At 43.2% G+C, this 25,174-nt stretch overlaps 1 protein-coding gene across 1 annotated transcript in view; it reads left to right on the forward strand.

Annotated features, from left to right (window-relative positions):
- Window positions 1–25,174, forward strand: part of LOC138959774 (titin-like) — a 533,368-nt gene that overhangs the window by 23,288 nt on the left and 484,906 nt on the right. The window contains exons 15-17 of the mRNA XM_070331384.1: window positions 2,300–2,491; window positions 3,171–3,358; window positions 3,798–4,395. Coding sequence (XP_070187485.1) covers window positions 2,300–2,491; window positions 3,171–3,358; window positions 3,798–4,395 — 978 coding nt within the window. The remainder of the gene's footprint in view (window positions 1–2,299; window positions 2,492–3,170; window positions 3,359–3,797; window positions 4,396–25,174) is intronic.

The following is a 25,174-nucleotide window of genomic DNA, read 5'->3' on the forward strand; positions in this document are numbered from 1 at the left end:
AAACTCTACGATCTGCCCTGTCCCCAAGAACAACAAGCCCAAAACCCTGAATGACTATCGCCCTGTAGCTCTCACCTCTATTGTTATGAAGTGCTTTGAGCGCATTGTCCTCTTTAGACTGCTCCATCAGGTCAAGCCCCATCAGGATCCCTTCCAGTTTGCATACAAGCAGAACAGATGCACAGATGACGCCACACTCACACTCTTACACAACGCATACACACACTTAGAAAAACCTGGCTCTTTTGTACGCATTCTTTTCATAGACTTCTCTTCTGCCTTCAACACTATCCAACCCTGCCTCATGGCCCAGAAACTTCTCCGCTACAGCGTGACTCCAAGGCTTATCCTGTGGATTATCAACTTTCTCGTTAACAGAACCCAGTCAGTCCGCTTTCAGACAGCTCTCTCTTCCCTTAGGTCCACCTCCATAGGCTCTCCACAGGGTACAGTTATCTCCCCTGTGTTGTTCACACTCTACACTAACGACTGCAGTGGCACTGACTCCACCCTTCTTATCAAATATTCAGATGATACAGCGCTAGAAGATCTCTCCAATAGTGACGCAACTTACTTTGCAGAAGTAGAACGTTTCAACGCCTGGTGTAAAGACAACTTTTTAGACCTAAATGTGACAAAGACCAAAGAACTTCTGATAGATTTTAGAAGAAACCCTGCCCCTGTCCCTGACCTGATGATTGATGGTGTGACTGTTGAGCGTGTGACTGAATATAAGTATCTTGGCACAGTTATCGATGATAAGCTGTCCTTCAATGCAAACACCACCCTCATACACAAAAAATGTCAGTCACGCATCTACTGCCTTCAGAAACTTAGGAAGTTGAATGTGAACCCTTCTATCCTCCAAACTTTCTACCGCTCTTTCATTGAGTCTGTCATCACTTTCGGTTTTGTGGCCTGGTATGGAGGTCTGAGTGTGAAGAACAGGAATGTCTTAGTGCGAATGGTGAATGTCAGTAGCAAGGTAATTGGCAGGCAGCAAGCAAGTGTGGAGTCCCTGTTTGAAAAGCGTGTGGTGAGAAAGAGTAGGCGGATAGCTTCAGATAGGTCCCATGTCCTTGCCCACCTCTATGAACTCCTTCCCTCTGGCCGTAGACTTCGCACGCACAAAGCTAGGACACTCCGGCTGCAAAACAGCTTCATCCCCAAATCCATCACCCATAGCAACATGTAAACACATCCACATACCCGACCCAGCCCCTCTTCTGCCAGTGCAATCAGTAGTAATGTACATGTATGTATTGGTTTTATGTACAACCGTATATTTTCTGATATATTGTATGCTATGATATTTTGCAATGATGTTTAGCCATAGTTCGTTATACGCGCAGGTGTGCGAGCATGTAAGCGCAGTGCTTTAAAAGATGTCCATGTGTGAACGTTTAAGTGGGCGTAGTCGAATGTCCATGTGGGAGTGGAGCATATAAGAATGCCCATGTGTGAATGTGTAAGTGGAGCGTATAAGAATGTGTAAGTGGAGCGTGGTGGAATGTCCATGTGTGAATGGGTAAGTTGAGCGTATAAGAATGTCCATGTGTGCGATGTGTAAATGAGACATGGATGTGTTCATGTCTGAATGCGTAAGAACAATGCAAGGAATGTCCAGAGAGGTATGTGGAAGGTGTTTCAATAACCTGCCCTGTTATATAGTGCTATATGTTTCATGTAAAATCAATGTCTTGTTTGTACTATTGTTATGTACCACGCCTGAATTTCTCTATGAGATAATAAAGTATTCTTATTCTTATTCTTAAATATGGTAAGCTGTTACTGTTATCATTCTAGACCATGCATGTTATCATTACAGAGTACGTAGTAAGCCGTTGCTGCTATCAATCTAGACTGTGTAGATTGGTAATACAAGTCAAGTTTTATTCCGATAAAAACCCCGTGAGGGTACATGGAAAATTAAAAAACACAATAAAAACACATTTCATTCAACACCAAATAAAAGGAACTAAAACAAAAAGGAATCAGACTATGTAGAGAAAAGGGAGTTGAGGGGTGAGGGAGAGCAAAAACAATACAAGAAACAATTCAACAATAATAATAATAAATAATAATAATAATAATAATAATAATAATAATAATAATAATAATAATAATAAAACACTACAAGTGCAAAGTGATTACATACATTTCTTTACTATGGGAAATGGGGGGAAGGTGAGCTGTTGCTGCTTTCATACTTGATCACATGTATTGTTGTCACCGAGTATGTACAAATACACCAACCAGTTGCTGCTACCATTCTCGACTGTGCTTATTGTTGTTACAGGGTACTTACGAATACGGCAAGCAGTTGCTGCAGGCAGCCATGATTCTGAGGCGGTCGCTGCGCTACCCCATGGAACCCAATCACACGCAGTCTCGCAGGCTGGAAGAGGCCTGGAAGCGCTTCACTCAGGGCGTCAGTGAGAGGGCCAACCGTCTCACTGTCTCTTCTCTGTTTCTCACCTCCTCTGACAAGGTGTGTGTCTCTCATCAGTCACTGTTTACAGTTGTGTCAAACCAAACCAAACCAAATCAAATCAAATCAAATCAAATCAAATCAAATCAAATCAAATCAAACATAAATGTTAAGCATGAGAAATTCAAGTGGTGGTGCATATGAAAAAGACAAACAAAACACTTCAACATAATTACTATTTATTTGTATACATGTACTAACTAGTAGGATTATTATTAACTAGGCACCTGGCTGCATACAAACTTTCTCGCCGTTGAGATGGGGAAGATACATACACAAAAATCAAATTCAATTCCTCTGAAAAATCTACAACTACAACAGCAGCATCAGGATAAGTTTGTGACTTTTTGTAAGTTTAGTCTATCTAAAATCAGGTCTTAAAAATTAGAAAGTCTTAAAATGGGGGTAAATTTACAGCGGTTATGAACGAAGAGTCTGAGAAAACATTGTCTTAAAAGGGAGGGAGTCTTAAATTGGGGGGTCTTAAAAGGGAGGTTCTACTGTATCTGGGTAATTGTTCGACAGGTACTGGATGGCATCGACAACCTGGTTGGGGTGGTGGTTAAGGCGCAAAGTCAACCAGTGCAGATTGTTACTGATTGAACATAATCGGTTGAAAGAGACATGTTCAGCATGATGCTCCTACGATATGTTCATTATGTGGGTAATTGTTCCACAGGTGCTGGATGGCATCGACAACCTGGTTGGGGTGGTGGCCAAGGCTTTGTCGGGAGAACTTCCCCTGCGGCAGACGGCACGTAACTACGCCCTTCCCAGAGACCACCTGCACAAAGAGTTCCAGGATACCTCCCAGATGGGTCGGGCTCTGTTGGAACGTCTTGCCCTGCCTGTTCTCACCTACGATGGGTAGGTGTTCTTATATGCAAATACGTGGTTTCTGTGTGTGTTCGATTTGCCATTGTACATCGCCGTGAGCACGGATGAAAAGGGTCGATTAATAAGTGTTCTTTATTATTATTTGTTTAAGTACACCATGATTTTTGTATGTGTTTTTTTTCCCACCCAGGGTTGATAAGTAATATTATAGCGGCATAAACATGAGGATGCTTTTTGTCCATATTGATTTTCATGCAAGCACTTAGCATTTAACACTGGTTTTCACTTATTCGGTCTTTTTGTTTTTTGTCCTGTTGAGGACGAGGCAAGTGCTCTCTTTCTAACACACGTTTCACACTGACACTTTTGAACCTAGCTTTGCAAAGGGTAGAACATAAAGCTGAAAGCTGTTTCTCTAGCTGGCCTTCACTATTTTAATTACATTAACACCATGAATTTAACATTGCAGAAAGGACAAGAGGATGAGCATTGATGAAGAAGGTGCTTCAGACACCATCAAGAATCGGCTGCGAAAGCTGGATCGTAAAATGGCGGAGGCAGAGAAGTACTGGGAAGAACTGCAGAAGGCTCTGTCAGACCCCAACTACCAGCCCCGCCAACCTGTCATCACCCCAAAACGTCAACCCTCAGAAAGACAGAAATCACCGAAAACTAAAGGCAAAAGATCAGCAGAGGCAGAGGAACGTCGCAAGAGAAGTGACCCTTTGGGATTCTCCCGACGTCGCACTGGAAGCTCCCGCTCTCTCAACTTGGATGATGACGTTGAACCACCAGTGCGCAGGGGTCAGAGTTCCAACGATTCTATGGATGGGAGCAGCCCGGCATCATCAGCCATCTCCCCTCAGGAGAACGGGATCATTCGGAAAGAGACAGCCACCCTTGCCCATGCTAAGCCTCTAGGCTCGGCGCCCACAGAAAGTGCGCCTGTGTATGAGAACCAGTATGTGAGATCCACACAGACACAGCCCAATAGCAGTCTGTTGGATGTTGATCTCAGCTCACCCATGTGCCATCCTGCTGCTGATCTACCCCAGCAGCTCCAACAGGTAAGGACTGTTGTCTTAATTTGATCTTGATGGCGTTTCTGAATTCACAGCTTACTTACTTATGCCTTTGACCCCGTCCGGGGCATAGGCCGCCAACAAGAGCTCGCCAGGCACTCCGATCCTGGGCCAATCTCTCCAGTTGTCTCCAGGTGTAGCCGATGTGTTTCACCTCTGCCTCCAAGTCACGACGCCAGGTGTTTCTCGGCCGGTCTCGTGTCACAGCTATCCTTCCACAAAAACAAAAAAACAAAAACCACACACACCAAAAAAAACCCATCAACAACACCACACACACAAAACACCCCCATACCAACAAAACAAACAAACATACAAACAAACAAAGAAACAACCTGCTTACATCCAAAAAACAAACAAAACAGACAAATAAATAAACGAAAACTGTGTAACAATTAACATGGCCTTATTCACAGGTAATAAATCCACCCACCCACACAAAGTTTGAAAGAAGAAAAGAGAAGCGGGAGTGGGGGGGTGTACCATATGTGTACATCAGTAACATGTTTAATCCATTGCATCTCAAATTCAATTCACTTCACTTCAGTTCACCAAGTTTGTGCAAGATTGACTTCATATGGGTTATGTATAGATACAGAAGGGTTCACTTTCAGAGGATACTTCGTTTAAACAAAAAATCATTCACACAAGCCCTGTTTTGTGTTTAGAATATTCTTTTGAATGAAGTGTTAACACACGTCATCTTATTTCACCCAACATGCCTGATCTCAGTACATAATCTTGAGATATTAATGACAGCCCCCCCCCCCCCCACATCAGATATTCATGACAGCCCCCCCCCCCAAAAAAAAAGAAAGAAAACTTCAAAAGTATAAGGTGTAATTGATAGATCCACATGTAAGAGTTTCTCAAAACAAAACAGACCAGGCATGCAGCACCCCCACATTTACCAAATACTTGTACCAGGTAAACAATGTTAGCAAAGAGGTACCAGCCAGGCAGCAGAGCACACCTGTTGGATCCAGGTAATAGATGATTGCTGCAGTACAATGGAACCCCCCTTTGTAAGACCCCGGCTTAACCCCCCCCCCCCCCCCTAGTTTTCCAGATTTGCTCTCAATAACTTCTGCAAATTGACCTCCATTTTTAAGTTTCCCTCCCTTTCAAGACCTACTATTTGCAGATTTGTTGAGGTCTTGAAAAGGGGACGGGGTTTGAGGGGGGAGGGTCGACTGTATAGCAGAGGGATAGAATGAAACTGGCAATTGAGGTGTAGTTGTGGTGTTGGCCAACCCAGCCTTGAGAGGAGAGATAGATTTAGACGCAGCACTCCATCCAAGCGTGCCTGCCCTCTTCTTTAACCCGAGCAGAAATCCGAAGATTCTCCTGAATTTAAAAAAAAAGAAGAGCAAAAAAAGAGGAGGATCTTGGGGGGGTGGGCTTGACTCGATAACTGATCGCACCTCTATACGTAATTTCTATTTTTGTCTGCTTGGCAGGTAGGCTGGTTGAGGGAACAGATAAGAAGTAATTGGAATTCTAAAATAGGGGTTGTGCTTTTTGTTGGCTGAAGAATATTCTGCAGATCCATGTCAGTTTGATTTTGTCTGTGTTTTTTGTTTTTGTTTTTTGCCCACTTCCTGATCAGGTTAGATGTCACCCAATTTTCAATGTCATAATACGTTAAAAGACAAAACAAACTAGACTGTTTGTATGTTTTAGATCATTGTTAACAGAAAAGGCATACAATGACCCATGAAATGACAACAATCGCAATACAAATTGATGAACAAAATTATTGTAAGCCTGTATCAGTGACAGGATTCCGCTGAAGTATTCTGAGCCCATGAAGATATGAGTGTTGACATTTTTGTATTTAGACTGGCTGTTTAATTTTGTGATACATGTACAACCAACAACAAGACACCAGAAGAGCTCTCCCCCGTTTTATAAACTGTGTAGATATATCTCTGATTGTTTGTAAAAAAAACCGAACTCTTCAAGTCAAAGTAGGCTAATGAATGTCATTACTTGCTCTTACTGGCTCTCTTTGCTATAGACAAGGAGGTAACAGGATGTGTTTCACCATTTTGCACTGTCTCCTGACACTGAATAAGAGAAAACAACAACTTCTATACATGTGTACAACTTGTACATAACCGCCTGTTAACGTGTGCCCATCTTCAAGTCGAAGTGTTCATGCTATCACATACACTTACTTTGCGTTTTATAGGATTCAGGCCCATCAGACTGGGATTAGAAAACAGACGGTCAAAGTGAAGGATGCTTAGCTTTGACCTTCAAAGGGAAGAGAGTAAGCCGGCGCCTTTGCCCACACGTGTAATCAGAGGCACAGTCTATAATATAGTCTAGCCGTGCCCTGAACCTGAATCATTGTAGCTATCGGTCAGCTGTTCACAACCCATTGATGAACAATTTACTGTTGGAATTACTGATTTGCATACATGGAGAGAGAGAGAGAGAGAGAGAGAGAGAGAGAGAGAGAGAGAGAGAGAGAGAGAGAGAGCAGCGTTCAGGCGGTGCCACTAAAACAGTCAGTTGAGGGGGAGGCAAAGGCAACGATATAGAGTTCTGACCTGAGCTGGCACCATGCATCACGCTATCAGGCTGAGCAAACACCACCAACACCCTGGCACCTGTCTCCAGCCCAAGCACATTCATTTTCAAGTTTGATCCCCGGCCTTCAACTCCATACTTTCATCTACCCCATACAAAAGTAAACTACAGAGTCGTACGATCAGCCTCATTCACTCTTGACTGAGGGCACACAGGGTAACATTTCTGCAGAGTAAGAAATAAATCGAGGTAGAAACGATAGCTGCTTCATTAACTTGACTGGCCTAACGACAAGGACTGTGAATATTCAGTGTTCATGTTGAGGCCATCTGTACTGTAAAATCCAAACGCTGGCTTCGATTGGAAGCCATGCTTGCTGCTGACAAGTTTAGTAATCCAAATCAAAAATTCCTGACAAACTTACTTAGTCTGCTGCTCAAATAGAACTCAAGCTACGGCAAAAGCTACATTAGAACCCTAAAAGTTCTCTGCTTGCAAGCATGATCATTAAGTTACATCTCAGTTCAGGTACCTCGCAGGTACACTGATCATCATCATCATCATCATCATCATCATCATCATCATCATCATCATCATCACACATGATGAATTGATGATGATGTCATTGTCGTCGTCATCGTCATCATCATCATCATCATCATTCATCGTTGTCGTTGCTGTTGTTGTCGCCATCACCATCATCATCATCAGCAGCAGACTGAGTAGCAGCAGTAGAATGTAACTGACGAAGATGGTTGATAAAATGATCAGAGGTATGTTTTGCCGGTGGTGACACAGGTAGCACGGTGAATAGATAAACGCGTGCCGCCGAATAGCACGTGCCGCTCGCTAACTGCATGCACAGTGATGCCTCTGGCATCTTGGCCACGCGGCTGGGAGTAGGATGGGGGAAAGACTGTACCTCAGTGTAGACAAGATGAAGCTGGCAGTAAGCTGTAGGAATAGGATTAAAATATCTCTCGTTGCCCCCCCACCACCCACCTCCCCGGGACTCCGTGTATCTGTATGCTCCTCAGGCTCCGCTCACCTGCCGCAGTGCAGGAGAGTTAGATCACTGCACTCCCACCATACACATAGGCGCTTGACGCTCAGCTACTATAAGTATATCCATGGAAACAGTAAAGTTAGCTCTGGCGTGTGGCGTCAAATGCCTGTGGTCAGAACAAATGATGCAGGAGGCAAACACACTTGCATACTGTGTGTTTACTGAAGTGACCAGTTCTGTTTTACTTGACTGACCAATGTTACACGCGGTGAGATCACTTCCCCCTCTCTCATTAAGTACAACGATGATTCATGAATGTAATTTTGTGTGTGCCTGTGTCGTTGTCAGAGTACGGTCTGTCCGTGTCTGCATTATCACTGTCGGTCTGACAAAATCTGTTTTTGGCCCGACTTCTTCCAAAGATCTTTTCTGCTTGCCCCTCAAGCTGGCGTTCGGAGATCGACCTCCATTCCGGGCTCGGAATACAAATACCCGATTTTTCCAAGCATTCTCCAGTCTACCCACCTGGAAATGGGTACCTGACTCTATTCGGGGACGGGGAAGGCGAGGGAGACCGAGGAGATAAGCACCGTCCTCGTAAAGCTGGCACTGATAAAGCCGGAACTGTTGGCATCTGAGATCTTTAAAATCTCGCTCCCCTACAACAAAACATGGTTATGGGACTATAACCTTAACCTTTATTTTTTTGTGGACGCACGAATCTACAGAACTTTTGGTAAAATGTGAAGGGCCCCAGACTCCAGCGTCTACTTTCTCGATCTGTCACCGCTGCTGTGCTTCTGCAGCGTGACTAAAAATAGACCCGAAACACTGAACTCATTCCAGACTGAAGTGAAGGTTACTCCCCAATCAAAAAACCGAATTGCATGGCTTTTGGCATGACTGGAGGGGAGGGCGATGGGGAGGCCCGTTCAGAAAACTAAATGCGCAAAAACAAAACATTCATGCTACGAAATCTAAACAACGAAGTGACTGTGGTAAGATGAACAAAGTTAAAAAACAAAGGAATACTGTACTCACCAATACAAGAACGGGACAAGACGGTACGAATTTTCGCTTATGGAACTGTAGGTCTCACTACAGTGCGATCACTACATAAATTCACGGAACGAAATACAGTCACGTTTCATCACCTAGTACTATCATACTAACAGTGTTCTTGCATAACATGACCACTGCTGCGAAACACAATTTGTTCAGCCTATTCAGTGATGCTTTTAAAAACAGTTGACATACTATACTCTTTTGCTGTATTCTTGCAGTGGTTGCATTGTACTGGTTAAGGTCTGCCGATTTGAGTACCTCAAGGGTCGGAGATCAAACTGCATGGAAGCTCCGCGTGTGTGTGTGTGTGTGTGTGTGGTGTGGTGTGTGTGTGTGTGTGTGTGTGTGTGTGTGTGTGTGGTGTGGTGTGTGTGTGTGTGTGTGTGTGTGTGTTTTAGGGGACGGGTGGATGTGTAAGCATCAAAGGGATGTAGCTGTGCACAAATGTGCACAGTGTTGGTTAAGGTTCTAAACTTGCACCCGAATCAGAAAGGAGAGGGGCTACATTTGACACACTGGCAGGCATCCGGATTATAGCTGCACTAAAATGCCCATGGCCTGGAACTGACTGCCTGCACTTATTAGTGAGACAACGAAGAGCGCATTTGGCCAAGTTCATTATCATGTTTCTGGGCCATCTGCTAATTAACTTACCTTTGATGTATGGGTACGTTGCGTGTTTAATCTCATTCCAACTGACCTACCTTAATTCTACGTCTTTTGCATGCAATGGCATAGTCAGTGATTGAAGAACATCACGCCATTTTCATTGTTACACGCGATGAAGCAAAATTGGTCTCGCATGAAGTTGCTTGAAGCAGTAACTGTTGTCTCAGTCGCAGCTGCAGAGTGCTCTATGTGTCTTGTGCATTGAATACTAAGAAGAATTGCAAGAAGTTGGCGTGTTTAAGTGTAAATTGGTGTGAATCTACAGAGTTGACTACCGCGTTGAACCACCAGCGGCCTTTGGGCAGAAAGTGAATTCTTTGTTAGTACTTAGTACCCCGCCGTGTCAATGACAATTAACGCGACAACAAAATTTGTGGCGATTTCACGCATTCCAGAGAAGGCGCGCACAAGTCTGTGCGGTACTGAGTTGAGACCAATTAAGTGAAATATGGATGATTCACCGAGTCATCGAAACGCTTTGTGTGTGTGTACTGGGGAAGAGTAACATGATAAGTGGGTTATAAGAAACTTGGTACAGCCGGTCAGGGATTTTATTTCACGCGTTCCAGGCCGGGAAGACGTGCGCAAATCTGACCAGTGAGCTGAAAACGGTTGTTTTGTTTTTGTACTAGGTAAGAGTAACATAACAAATGGGTTTCAAGAAACTTGATATTGACAGTCAGGGATTTGGGGAATCTATCTGCTGTAAAACCAAGTTGTAAAAAACAACTCACCGTAATGATTGTGTTTCCCTTACTCCGTTGTAACTAAACCTGAAGGGTCGCCGTCTGACCTGGGAAGGTTTTTGGGCCGGCGTTGACCGGAGGACAGGAACCACGCAGCATGAACTCATTAAATTTCAAAAACTCATTCATTTTTAATTTGGTAGAACAGAATTCAGTGGAGCTTATATAACGAGTGGAACTTGAAGACACATGCTAGGATCGACTGACCTGAAAGCTGGGGCTGAGCTTTGTTATTTTTTTTTCATGAACATAAGTCAGTTCATTAGCTTCTGCTTCTATGCTGGATGTATTTTCACTCTGACTCGTTGATTTTGATCATTTATCTTTTTTTCTTCTGTCGAATGATCTTGAAACTTGCTCGCAGTCACTATCGAGAATAACTCTTTTCAATCAACACACCTTTGTGTTCTTTTTAATTTTTAATTTTTATATAATACAGTGTGGCCCATGTTTTCTCAAGCTAGTGACCCCCTTATTCTCAATTGACCCGGTCCACCCTCTCCGCCCCCTCCTCTTTAATTTCAAAGATGTGAAGAACCGTGCGTGCAGATAGAACTTTATGCTGAACTTTGCTCGACACACCAGATGCGTTAGAGATGTATGAGCTGAGAGGTTCCTGAGCGGTTAATGAGCTCTTGATAATTTGCGGTTTCAGCCGCGTAGTTGTTTTATCTTGACGCACCAGCCACCGACGGAAAATCAGTCTTGCTTTGAGAACACTCAAGTTCATTTGCTTGAAACACCCTTTGGCCTAATGCTCATAGAAACTTCAAACCTTGATCTGCCGGTCCAGTTTGGTTAAAACAAAATTGTATTCAAAATACATGACATGAAAAAATTGAAAATATGCAACTAGGACACGAACTCAAGCAAAGGCTTACTTCACGTGACCAAAACAATACCAAATTATACAAATTTTCCCGATGGTGGACATGACAATGATAAACCACAAGAACAAATTGTGGGAGTGGGGAATGGTGAAACAAATCAAAACAGAGGTCCATTTTCAATACTTTTATCCGCGTGCTGATTCCGCCTCGGTCCTGTCTGCACAGTTTCCACGATGTGCAGTCAGTGCCGGTGGTGATGTAAGTGGAATGCGACTTTTTTGTACCTGCCTTGACTGACGTGCACCCGAAATACCTTGTCTGGAAACCTCGCAGGAGCACACCTTTGCCCCGAAGGATCATAACAGTCGCATGGAAAAAGAGTTTACCAACTTGATGCCAGGCCAAGAGAAAAAACAAACACTTTCTTTTCTTTTTGGGTTTCTTTGTACCTGTGCATCGCGAAATGCCAAAATAAAATTGTTGTGTGAAATTTAAATATGTTTATATCATTTGTTTCTAAGAGACGCCATTTTGTGCTTGTTTGTGTGCACAGTTTCAAAGCCCACTGTCGTATGCGTCGAATTCGAAAGCAAATAGCAAATATCTAAGAAGACTAGGAATTGTCCTCCCCGTTCGAAGTAGTGATTTACGACTACACGTCTAGCCAACCGCACTGGGTCATCGGAAGATAATGAGAGAGAGAGAGAGAGAGAGAGAGAGAGAGAGAGAGAGAGAGAGAGAGAGAGAGAGAGAGAGAGAGATGTTTATGGGTCAGAAGGCGTCAGTACTTGTTCAGAAACTGCTTGAGCAAACGGTTGAATAAACATACAGCTAAAAAAAAAGGGGGGGGGGGGGGAGAAAAAAAAGAGAGAGACAGAGACAGAGAGAGAGATGTTTGTTCGCATGTCTGCGCTTTAAGTGTACGCACAGAACACACAGTCGGAAATCAACAACGAAGTTTTGCCAACAATTTATTTTTCCTGTCTCTTTTAGCTTCTGTTGTACCCGCAATAAGTGAATCATGGTGATTTATGGAATGACGCTGCAGACGTTCTTGGCAACCAATACAATGTATGCTCGAAAATGAGAAAATTCTGAGAAAGTTTGGTAGGCTGGATCTGGAACTCAAACAGATGTGACGTCACTAACAGACAAAACTGGGTCATACTGTCCTCAAATCTATGACCTGCGAACATGTCCACGCCTCTGCAGTCAAAGCATCCTTTCTTGATGCTAAGCGGATTTTGTTGTTGTTTTCCCCCTGTTGTTGTTTTTGTTTTGTTTATTTCAACGCTTTTCATATAAAAACTCCAACCAGAGTTTCAGCTGTGCAAAAAAAAAAAAAAAAAGAAAAAAAGTCCCTCTAAGAAGTCAGAAGTAAAAAACCGAAACTGAGTCACCCTGGCCGCTCAACTTTTGGAATAAAAAATTAAAAACAAGCAAAAAGCCGAAGCGAAACCACATACAATCTTAAGTGACATTTTGGTAAAATATTTTTAGTCTTAACTCCAAAGTTTAAACTACATAGAAGAAAAAGGGCGGATGGACAGTATATAATTCAGTCTAATTAAGAAAAATCAAACTTGCAAAACTCAAGCATCGAACAGATTCTAATATATATGTCAGTGAAATTTTCAATCGGTGTAAAATCATCTTGCCTAAACGAAGTCAGGGAGCCCTTGCCCTTTCAGCCTGCCCTTGTGTACTCTACAGAATGGTGTGTTTGTGCCAGGTGAAAGCTCCATAGAACAGAAAGTCAGTCAGAACAGAGGTACTGAGAAAGATTAAAAGAAAAGCCGCGATGCGGCGGATCCAGGTTGGCTTCAGGTAGAGGAGACTGAGGCTGCGCGTGTGTGTCTGCTCTGGCAGCGTCAGGGTTTATATTGGTATATCCCATGAACTGGGAGCCTCTTGCCTTATTTGGGAGACCCCTCTCCCTCTGTCTGGCACTACCGGCACTGCTGCAGTCTCGCGCCGACTTAGGCACAGCCCGCTGGGAGGGGGAGCAGGATGTACAAGGGCGTTATACAAGTTTAATTTTTGTATGAATTTCACCACCTTTGTGGGACTGTAATTCTCCTCTGTCTTTTGAGAACTGATACAATACATGTCCAGAAACAGCGTGTTCTTTCGGTAGCCGTACAAAATTATTCTCGGATTTGATGCATGCTTTTAGCCAACCTGTCCCCCCTCCCCGAGAAGGCCCAGCCCAAACAACGCAGTTTCTATGGAGTTTATATATACGCAATGCTCGTGAGTAAGAGCGTTCAGTTAGAAGAGTTGTTTAGAGCCGTGAATTTTGTAGCTGCATGCATGCCACAACAGACCCAATGGTCGCCTTTCAAACCAATTACCTTCATCGAGAGAAAAAGAGACGCTTTGACTTTATCGACACCTTCATGTGTGTGACTTTGAATCTGTGATTTTACGGGAAGCGGATAAAAAGTGAGAAGGGGCAGGATGTCGGGGTCGAAAGAACTGACCGATTTCCCCCCTTCCACCACCACCATCAGCACTGTTGCTGTTCAGGCCGGCCGATCCAAGGTGGTCCTGGCCGTTCTTAGAGTGAGTAACTTTTCGCTGATCGTTTACACAGCCATTTTACAGTAGTCAGATTTTACACAGCCATTTTACAGTGGTCAGATTTTACACAGCCATTTTCCAGTAGTCAGATTTTACATACCCATGTTACAGTAGTCGCATTTTACACAGCCATTTTACAATCAGAACATGTTAAGCCTAGATTTATATCGCCCCATCAAACCATTCTGTAGAAATTATATCATGTATTTGGAAAGCTATGCCATTCTTCAGGTTTACGTAACACTTGCATGTTTGATAACGTTACTCATTTGTAAGCGGTCAGCTCGATTCAGCAGTGCCAGCATCTAAAGTGTGAAGTTTTTGCCCAGTCAGATGACCATTATAGTGATACCCAAAACATGCACGGTGGTGACCAAAACTATATAAAGCACGCACGATTAAAATTACACGGGCCTTGTATCAGGAATACTTTGGTACCGCTCAACACTACCCTTGAATACTGAGGGGGGGGGGGGGATTAGTACTATACTGGAGGATCAATCTTTTCTTAATTGTGTTAAACGTTTGTTAACATTTTGATGGGTAGGGTGGGGTGAGCTTTTGAGGGCAATGGGGTCATATGAATCAATACATTCCATATGTATTACGAAACATTGGCCCCTCCTTCATCACCTGATTTATCATAATTCGTCAGTTTGTACTTGCCGTGTAACTTTCTGAGTTTCCACTACGAACTGCATACACTTTGATTGAAACATCTTTGGGGTATTAAAAATGTTTTGTTGGTGCTTTCTTAATGCATGACATTTTAAGTGTAGGCACATGATTCAGTTTTCATTTTAATTTCAGTGAAGAGTGGCATTGACAGAACAAGCTCACTTTTAACTTTATTTGTAGATGCACTCATATCATTTAGGATATTGAATGTTCCTTTAGCCTGTGGACATCTGATATTTTTTTTTGTAATTGTAGGAGACTGAGTGAAAGATAATTTCGAGATTTGCCTGTAAACACTAAAAAAAACCTCGTTTAGTAGAACATCGTATGACATTTTGAAGTTGTGGGTGTGTCTATCAAATCGAGGATTTGTGTTTGTTGTTTGTGTCTGTATTAGGAAATACTTCTATTTCAGCGAAAGTATGCCTTAACTTCCATAGCTCATGTTTTTGTTGTTGCTCTACATGTTTGTTATAACCTCAGCAGTCAGAATTCCGTAATAGCGACAATGTAGACGAGCAGTGAATTCGGTTGAGGGTCGGGAGGGGGAGCTGGCGACGAGGAACCGCCAACAGTCTTGTTACGATTATTAACAGTAACCGTTGTATAATCACACAGGGAAGTCCGACAGAAGGTTAACACTTTCATTTTGCACGTGTCAATTATGATTCAGAAGTAATTGTCATCTCTTCTTCGAAGAGCTCCAGAAGAAGAAAGGGGCTGACTATCTTTCACTGAATTATTTCAACACGATTTGTAACAAAGAGGAACACTGAATTTTTTTTTTTAAATCAATGCTCAGCCGGTGTGTAAGGTCAGCTGAAAGGGAAAGCCAATACAGAATCGGCAACAAATCAGAGACGTCAGTTACTGGACCGTTTCTGCATCTTGAACGGGTTTGATTAGAAATGAAGTATTAAAAGAACAACCCAGAAATCTCTTGCTGCCAAACATTATAGTAACGTTTAAAGAGGAGCAAAACATTCTGCGCAAAAGAGTTATTCCTAATTGCGGCATCAATTTGGTATAATTACCCGCTGGTTGACAGCATGCCCTTGTTGACATTCTTATGGAACCCTCTTGTTTTCTGAACAAAAGCAATTACCGTCATTGTATTGAAGCGTCTCAGTTTAGCATAGAAAAGCAACTATATTGTTGTTTTTAACACTTTAGACAACGAACGAGCATTACGGTGAAATTGCTGTTTATGTCAGAAAAGACCAGGGAAAAAACTTGCTGCGCAATAATGATTCACCTTTCAGTATTCACTTGTGAAACTCACCACATGCATAATATATGTACACCTATCTGTGCAGCCTGTGCTAGAGCTTACCATTTTAAAGTATTTATTATGTGCCCATCCTGTTACCCACTCACCCACCTTTCAAACTACGCTAACCGTTTTATCACATACACTTCTTCAAATTCGTAAATTTCCAACAAACCACGTAAGTTCCTCTCTCCTGCTAGTTTATCTTGTCATGTTAGCAGGCTCATACTGCAGAACAAGTTCCCAAGTGTATCAGTTGTAAGGTCAGTATTACTATTGAGCTAAATTTAGGTTGATTTTTAGTATCGTCTGTTGCCCAGTATCTGAGGAAATTTGCTTCGTAGTGTAACACCACCTCACATTGAACTGTCGAGGAATTACTTGAAGAAAGGTTGGGGAATAATGTCAGTATCCCATCAGTACATTAAAGCTTATCCCCGAGTACGCTAGTACTTGGGCTCAGCAGACTTTAATTGTGTGTCTGTGTGTGTGTCTTTCTCCACTTAACAGCTTATTGCCGCTGGGAAACTACTGGGCGCAGTTCGTTCAAAAGTTGATACACTAACTTGATAAAAGGTCCGATTGATCGTATTAAAACTTCATAATGTTACCTGGGACCTAAATGCGAAATAAACCACAAAAACGACTTGTACCCCAAACACGTTGGGAATCTAGTCAGTGTTGGGATAAAGGATGAGTCAGGCCCATTCCCACTGAGTTTAGGTATGAGCGCAGATATCGAAGAAGCGGGTAGGCTACCCCGTTGAGTCAAATACCTGGCAGTGTGAGATCAGTGTTCAGTCTTGGCCACACGCCATTTGAACTTTTTCCCTGCATCTTCTGCGTTGCTATCTCAAACTGAAGCTATCGAAAGATAACTCGAGCCGTTTTGGCAACAAGGCGTCTCAGCACCTTGTTGAAGTCATCCCGGAGTTAGGACTGAACTGTTGGCGCATCTCGTTTCCTAACGGATTCCGGGCTCGGTCTGTAGGATGGTAGTAACGAAAAGTGGCTGGGTAGTGTAATGATATGATGTATGTGTAGTATGACATTCACAGCTATACTTGGTGAATATTTGATATCTGGTTTTTATTTTTCTTCAGATTCAGATCCGGGGCTCTGTCGGTAAGATGTGATAAGGAAAAGAGTCTAGGTAGTACAGCCACTTGGTGGATATTTGATATTAGCTTTCTTTTCTTTGGGTTATTGCCGCGCTGTGTACAGCTCGGCACGTGCGCTTCTATGGAACTTTCGTGCCTTGCCGCGGAACGGAAAACAAAACTGTGACTTGGCATGTCAGTTTAAATATGTATTTATCATGAATAGAGAGAGAGAGAGAGAGAGAGAGAGAGAGAGAGAGAGAGAGAGAGAGAGAGAGAGAGAGAGAGAGAGAGAGAGAGAGTGGGGGGGGGGGGAGAGGCCGGAGGGAGAGATAGAGAGATCCCAGACAGTCAATAACAACAGACACAACAAAGATAAATTTGTAACACATTTTTATCGTGAGCAAGAAAGAATCGGACTAAGGCAAAAACATAAGGCAAGAATAAAAGAAAAGCAAAAGCAAAAGACCTGATGGGTGTAGCCAATATCCAGACGGCAAAATAACAAGAGAGCAGGGATTTGGTGAAAAGAGCAAAGGTACACAACCTGGCGAGTAGGCGGGGATCGACTGAGCTATCTCCCACAGCCTGACTGAAGTGCACCTTTTGCATGCTGGCACCGGAACCTCCACATATCCAAGAGCGTTACTTGACGCTCCTGCCCGGTCGTGGAACATCCAGAACACACTGACGGTGAAAACTGAAGAAATGCACGGAGAACAATTGCTATTCAGAACACCGGAAGATGAAGACTTAAGAAATGCACAGAGAACAGTTGATATTCCGGCAGAACTGACACACGACGGCGAAGACTGAAGAAATGCATAGAGAGCAAATGACATTCTTAACACGGGACGGTGAAGACAGAAGAAATGTACGGAGAACACACTGAAATGACATTCAGAACACACGACAATGAAGACTGAAAGAATGAATGGAGAACAATTGACATTCAAAACACGGGACGGTGAAGACTAAAGTAATGCACAATGAGAGCAGAGAACTTTGTGAACTGAGGGCTAGGGCACTTTGGAACCAAATTACGATTCATTCATTTTCCATAATCAGTTTAGAGATATTTCTTGTGTTTTTTCTCTCCGATTCCTTGCTTTTGGGATAAAATCCTTACATTGGACCCCATAACGTTGGTCTTTTTATCGAACTTACATTGATGAAATAAAATTAAAAATAATTTAATAACTGAATATTAACTTGGTGTAGGAACCTTTTCGTTGCAAGCACATGTGACAGGGTCACTCATTCAAACCGTATAATTGGATACCTAGTTATGTAATCTTCGTTGTAAATGTGACCCCCACGGGGATGGAAGCCTTGACAATTTTAGTATACGATGTTTTTTTGGACAGTAACACACATATCACAAGACAGAGCCTATGGGGTTGGTGTAAGTGTTTGTGTGTGTGTGTGTGAGGGACTCATTTATTTGTAAGAGAAAACAGGCTAAGAAGTAGTTCAACAGACGTGGGTAAGGGGTGGGGAGGGGTTGTAGACGCATCACCCGCACGAAGACTCCCAGATTCAGTCTTGATCCTCATTAAAAAGTACTAGAATCCTTTTCTTATCTCAGGGTGCTTCTTCTAGACATGTTTCTGTTTCTAAACTCGGCTTCGGATCGTTGCCAAGCTTTCTCCTTCAGATTTCAGATGTCATTACGTCATTATCTTTTACTGGATTTATCCGCTTAGCCCCAGCATGCTGAAGATTGTGTTTCGGAACTGTTTCCCTGCATTGCAGTGAAATTGAAGTTTTTGTTTCTTTTGAACACTCGCGTTGCTTCTTCTAGACTTGTTTCGGTTCGTTGCTACGCTTTTTGAGAAATGTTCCCTCAGATTTCAGATGTCATTATATCATTATCTTTAATCATCTTTATTCGTTTAGCCCGTGCTACGGAATGGTCTATTTTGGAACTGTTTTCCCACTTAGCTTTCAAGTGAAACTGAAGTTTTTGTTATATTAATCAGCGCTTTACATGAACGCGGCCTGGTTTGTAAAACGGCTGAATCTGAAGGTCTTTGTGTTCTACTGAACATAGCATGATACAGGTTATCAGTAGTCACGTTTAGCGCTGTGTAAAAGCCTAGGTTCTAAGCCGACTAAAGCTGAACGTTTTGCGCTTTTAAAAAGTAAATTAGAATGCTCATGCAGCTCTGTGTAAATGCCCAGGTTCTAAGCTAACATGTTCATGTCCGTTTCCGAGTTTCCTAGGGTGAGATTTCGTGATGAGAGTTATGTTCTTACCACCCCTCCTCCTCGATCCAGTTTTACCTGGCAGCGATGTTGGATGTTACTTGCCTGCGGGCTGTTATCTTCTTTTGCTGGCATCCTGGCATACCTGGCATCTCGTTGCCATGGAAACGCCTCTTCCAGACTTATCTTTCAACCACCACCTCAAACCTGTCTGCTGTGTCAGGTGCCGGGCTACCAACACACCATTTCTTACCTACTCTTTCCCTCCCTTCACCTCTTCGCCTTGTGTAACTAGGTTAACAGTAGCTTACACAACTCGAGATGTGTAACTAGGTTAACAGTAGCTTACACAACTCGAGAAAGAGTGAAAATGGAACTCAAAGTCAGCGGTTAGTCTTTTTCAGTCCATCGTGTGAAAACAGCATAATTTGTTTCCAATTAACAGACAAAATCCAAAAACAAAGAGACTGCCAACATTCCAAAATTCAGAATAAAAAAACCAAGAAAGGTAGGTTGTTGGAACGTTTGTTATTGACAAAACAATTCATTCACAGATATTTTGACCCAACGGTCTTTTTAAGTGAACAGACAAACAAATATTCACACAAAACTTATCTTGATAGTTCTATCAGTTTATCATAAATATCAGTCTATAACATTTTAATGCGACTATTTAATCAGAGCTACGCATGTAATTTGAAGATTGTTCTGTGGCCACTGCCTTCGCGAGAAGCGATATACACTTTTGAGTCCTTCGAGGTTTTCTCTTTTTTAAGGAACAGCGTTCATCTATATATATACGACTTGTGTCTGTCTGTCTGTCTGTGTGTGTGTGTGTGTGTGTGTGTGTGTGTGTGTGTGTTTGCGATGTACGGCCAAAGTTCTCGATGGATCTGCCTCAAATTTGGTGGGCATATTAAGGTAGACGGCCCCGGACACAACCTGGTCGATGAGAATTTTCAACACGTGCTCTCAGCGCGCAGCGCTGAACCGATTTTGGTTTTTCTGTTCATCTTCCCAGATCCATTCCCAGTAACTCTTCCTTATCTTCTCCAGTGTTTTGCGTTTATCTCCCTTCCTTCGTGTGGCGTCAATCCATATTCCCGTTACTATTTTTAGAATGTCACTGTCCACAACGCTTTCATCCTGGCGAAGCCGGGTACCTGGTTATTCCTCTACTTCGCTGGGTACCCGGCGAAGCCGGGTATTCGGCTCTACTTCTTCCAGCGAAGCGGGTAATCATCTAGTTTTACATAAATGATGAACGGATTTTGTTTGAGAAACTTTAGGCACAGTCCGCAGAATTTGTGATATTTTGATATTTTGACGCCAATTCAGCAGCACCAGCGAGTCAATGTGGCATGTTTGTGCGCTTCTTTCCACTAGTAGATGAAGCTCACGCAGGGACCTCAGTGTCAAATTAGCAGTGGAGGAGGCACTAGTGTTTGTTTCTCAGTGTTTACTGGTGTACGCCGCGCAACGGTAATATTCATAATACACTTGCTGTGCAAGGTGCCAGTCACATCTGCAATGCTTTGCTAGCGGGAATAATGCTGCAGTGATTAGGGAAGGGAATACAAAAGCTGCTTCCAATTTGCACAGTTATCTCGTATAAGCTTATGGCATCAGCTACGAAATCTGTTGCAAATTAGACAGAATGGCCCGGTCCGAACATATTCACTCCAGTATTATAAAAACAAACAAACAAAAAAACCTGACTCAGTTTGCATCAATGTCGCGGACTGCTGCAGTTTAACAGTAATATATTCATTTGTACTCTTCTCAGCTTCCTATGCATACGTAGTGAATCTTGTAATTATTTATTTTCTCTTGCAAACCCATTCTGAGTGTTTTCAAGATGTTTTGAACCATCACCGCCTCAATTTGGCATTTTCTTTCCGGCTCATTTTTTTTCAGTCTTGTTTGTTCTCTTGATAAGTATAATAAGTATTTTCTCATTATCATTACCCGAGTAAAAACCAATGTATAAATCAGGTAACTATTGCGGAAGTGTAACTTTTTCAACACCAAACCTAGAATGATAGTTCACGTCGGTTTACCTTGTTTTCAACGGACAACATCAGAACGGGAAACGGATAGCACATCAGTACTGCTGACCAGACGCAAGGACTTCAGCTTCCCTAGCTTTAGTACCCAAGGGGTTTGTTTCTACTGAAAGTAAAGAAGTCTGCTTCTGGTGTGTGTGTACATACAGCTGTGATCTCTCGCGATTGAGTCTTGACTTCAAAGGGCCTGCTAATTGGTGACAGGGAGCAAGGCATAGGTTTACATGCTTTTATATTGTAGAGGACTCCTGCTGTGCAGTGATCATCTTTACCAACGGGTTAGGCCGGCGGAGGAGGGGTGTGGGGGACAAACTGAGATCATCAGAAGGGAAGCTCTTTTGAGAGAGAGAGAGAGAGAGAGAGAGAGAGAGAGAGAGAGAGAGAGAGAGAGAGAGAGAGAGAGAGAGAGAGAGAGAGAGAGAGAGAGAGAGCCGGTGTAACACGAGAAAATTACTCCCACGATATTTTCACTCTGGAGTAAACATTTCGTACGAAAAACTTACTCCCTTTACGAAAAAAGCACTCCCCCATTGCACGAGAAAATTACTCCCCAAGACAGGTGAGCTCCGAGTAAACATTTCGTACAAAAATGTTACTCCCCTGACGAATTAATCTCCAAGATACAAGATATTTATTCACCAATTTTGCAAAAGGATTTCATCTTGGCACGGCACGGTAAAAATAAAATAAAAACCAACCAGACACATATGCAGACACACATCACCATGCATGCATACATACGTACATATACGACATATATATATATACGACTAGTGTCTGTCTGTCTGTCTGTCTGTCTGTCTGTTCGCGATGCACGGCCAAAGTTCTCGGTGGATCTTTTTCAAATTTGGACACCGTATTCAGCAACACCCCGGACACAACCTCATCGATGAGATATTTCAACGCGTGCTCTCAGCGCGCAGCGCTGTGCGCGCTGAACCGATTTTTGTTTTGTTTTTTGTTGTTGTCGGGATCCACTACCAGTAACTCTTCCTTATCTTCTCCAGTGTTTTCAGCCGCGATTATCTCCCTTCCTCCGCGTGGCGTCAATCCATATTCCCGTTACTAAAGTCACTGCACGTTACTATTTTTAGAAGGTCTCCAGTGTTATGCGCGTTTATCTCCTATCCTTCGTCCCTGGTATTCGGCTCTACTTCTTCCCGGCGAAGCCGGTACCCGGTAACCAATAAATTACTTCACCCCAACACGAGCAATTTAACTTCCCATGCCAGGTGTACGAAAATTTTACTCCCTTGTCCCCTGTTAGTCTTGGTGGTGGAAGGCGTGGAAGGAGGGTAGCGCGACATTCGTGTGCGCGAGATCACTTATTGGCATTATCCCTTCGCCCGCATCCCATTTTTGCGTACGAGATTTTTACTGGAAGTAAAAAAAATGGGGAGCCTGAGTAAACATTTCGTGGAGGGAGTAATTTTTTCGTGCCTTGGGGAGTTCTTTTCTCGTACGAAAAGTGTACTCGGAGTAAGAATTTCGTACGAAATATTTACTCCGGGGTAAATTTTTCGTGGAGTAAAAATTTCGTGTTACACCTGCGGAGAGAGAGAGAGAAAGAGAGAGAGTATGGAAATATATGTACCGTCTTCGCATAACTAACGGTCTCAGTTCCATTTTCAAGTCTTTCTTTAATGAGTCGTCCAGTCGAAGTCGAACGCTACAGTTGCGGCCAGCATTGTAAAGCCTCGCCATATGTGTGTCATTAATCACTGCCAATTTACCAGATAGTCGATTAATTAGTTTTGGGTGAAATAAGACAAAGCAGCAGCTGCATATGGAAACGGCCCTCCCAACACATATGTTCTCTTCCTCTGCGTTGCGAAATAACTTGCAAAACCTGGCCCTTAGGCGCCGGCGTGACCTTCGTTGCACACACACACACACTGACACACACACACACACACTGACACACACACACACACACACTGACACACACACTGACACACACTGACACACACACACACTGACACACACACACACACACGCGCGCTTTCTCTTCAAGTTCAGAGTACTAGCTGCATTACAAAATGGCCGCGATGTCCTTTAAGATGGGTGACCTTTCCTGCCGACTTAGCGCATAACCACAGCAGTACGTACTCCTTCAGTGAACCGAAGAAACGATGGTTAATATTGCATGCAGCAGGCTTATTCAGCATAATTATTCAGCCTCGGACATAGAGTCAGAGACTGTTCTGTGTACGGTAAGCTTTTATGGAACAGTCTCTACTCGAAGCACAGGGGCGGATCAGTTAGTTTGTGAGGGGGGTGAAGGGGGCAGGGGGGGGGGGGGGGGGTGGTGCCCTTAGATTTCAAAAGTGTAAATCGAGGGCGGCACAGACTCAGTCAAGGTGGGTCTGGGGGCATGCAGCCCCGGAAATTTTTTTGTCCGAGAAACAAAATGGTGCTATGCGGTGCCATCTGAGCTTGCCACTTTGCCACTAAACCGTCTTACCAAAAGAAATTGCCACTAAACCGTCTTACCAAATTCCCAAGTAAAAAAACCCCTCTCTTTTCTTTTTTCAAAGCTGGATGGGGAGCACGTGCACCCGGTGCACCCCCCCCCCCCCCCCCCCCCTCCCCCACCCCCCTGAGTCCATCACTGAAGCATTTTCAGTTGATAGAATTAAGGTAATTCGTCTGTGTCTGTGCTATGAGGCCGAGCCTGTTCGTGTTATTAGGCCCGAGGTTTCGCTGCATTTCCCCTCACCTGCTGTGCGCTGTCAGTGTGAAAGAGTCCAGGCACGTGCCACTCGCCATACCAACGCTGATCTACAGAAAGTGGATAGAAGGCCACGGTGTGGGCCCCGTTGTTGCACTGCTATCTACCTGTAAAATTCGTTCGATGCTTTCCACCTTTTATTGGCCAATTAAAAAGCCTTTTATTTTACTCCGTTAAACGTTTTGTTGATGCGGCCCTATTTTGGGTGTGTCAGTGTTCACATTCTGGGAGAGTTGTTGCTTAGTTTTGTCAGTCCCCGTATAGTTCAGTCTGATTTTGTTTTCTTATTCTTGTGGTAAATTTGTGGACACAAAATTCAATCAAAATTCAGGCATGAAATCAATCAATCAGTGTAAAAGAACCCAAAAGCATCCCCCCCCCCCCCCCCCTCAATCTGGTGCAATCTGAGTATGCCCTGTGGACATTTAAAAATGCCGGACATCTATCAGTTGGTGAAAAATCTCATGTCTTTATTTAACAATTTGTTTTGCCGAAATAACAAACTTTATTACTAGATTTTATAGCAGGATCTTCAAGTTATTGCGGAACTGCCGTACGAAGATTCAGAGCCGCAGCAGCAATCAGTCACGCTTGTTTGAAGATGTGGACAAACCTAGCTGTTGGTCAGTGGAAACCAAAGAAAAGCCCTTGGTGGTCTGATAGCAAAGGGACATGAAGAGATAAGTATGGACTGGCGAGTCTCAGGAATGGTACGCATGGCAAGGAATTATGGACATAATTGCTGCCAAGGTGATTACAGGTGGACCGTAGCCAGCAGATTGCTTTATTATTCTTCACTGGAGGTCAGTTCACTGCTGGCCGCAGGTTAGGGGGAAGAATTTACCCGATGCTCCCCAGCATGTCGTAAGAGGCGACTAACGGATTCTGTTTCTCCTTTTACCCTTGTTAAGTGTTTCTTGTATAGAATATAGTCAATGTTTGTAAAGATTTTAGTCAAGCAGTATGTAAGAAATGTTAAGTCCTTTGTACTGGAAACTTGCATTCTCCCAGTAAGGTCATATATTGTACTACGTTGCAAGCCCCTGGAGCAAATTTTTGATTAGTGCTTTTGTGAACAAGAAACAATTAACAAGTGGGTCTATCCCATCCCCCCCCCCTTTCCCCGTCGCGATATTAACCTTCGTGGTTGAAAACGACGTTAAACACCAAATAAAGAAAGAAAGAAAAGAAAGAGATTGTCCTGAATTGAATTGTTGTCCGGGCCGGATGCTAGCGCGGAGGTCCGGCTACGTGTATAAACAGTACAGTCATGC

Source organism: Littorina saxatilis, linkage group LG2, assembly GCF_037325665.1.
Source record: "Littorina saxatilis isolate snail1 linkage group LG2, US_GU_Lsax_2.0, whole genome shotgun sequence".
Taxonomy (NCBI): Eukaryota; Metazoa; Mollusca; class Gastropoda; order Littorinimorpha; family Littorinidae; genus Littorina; species Littorina saxatilis.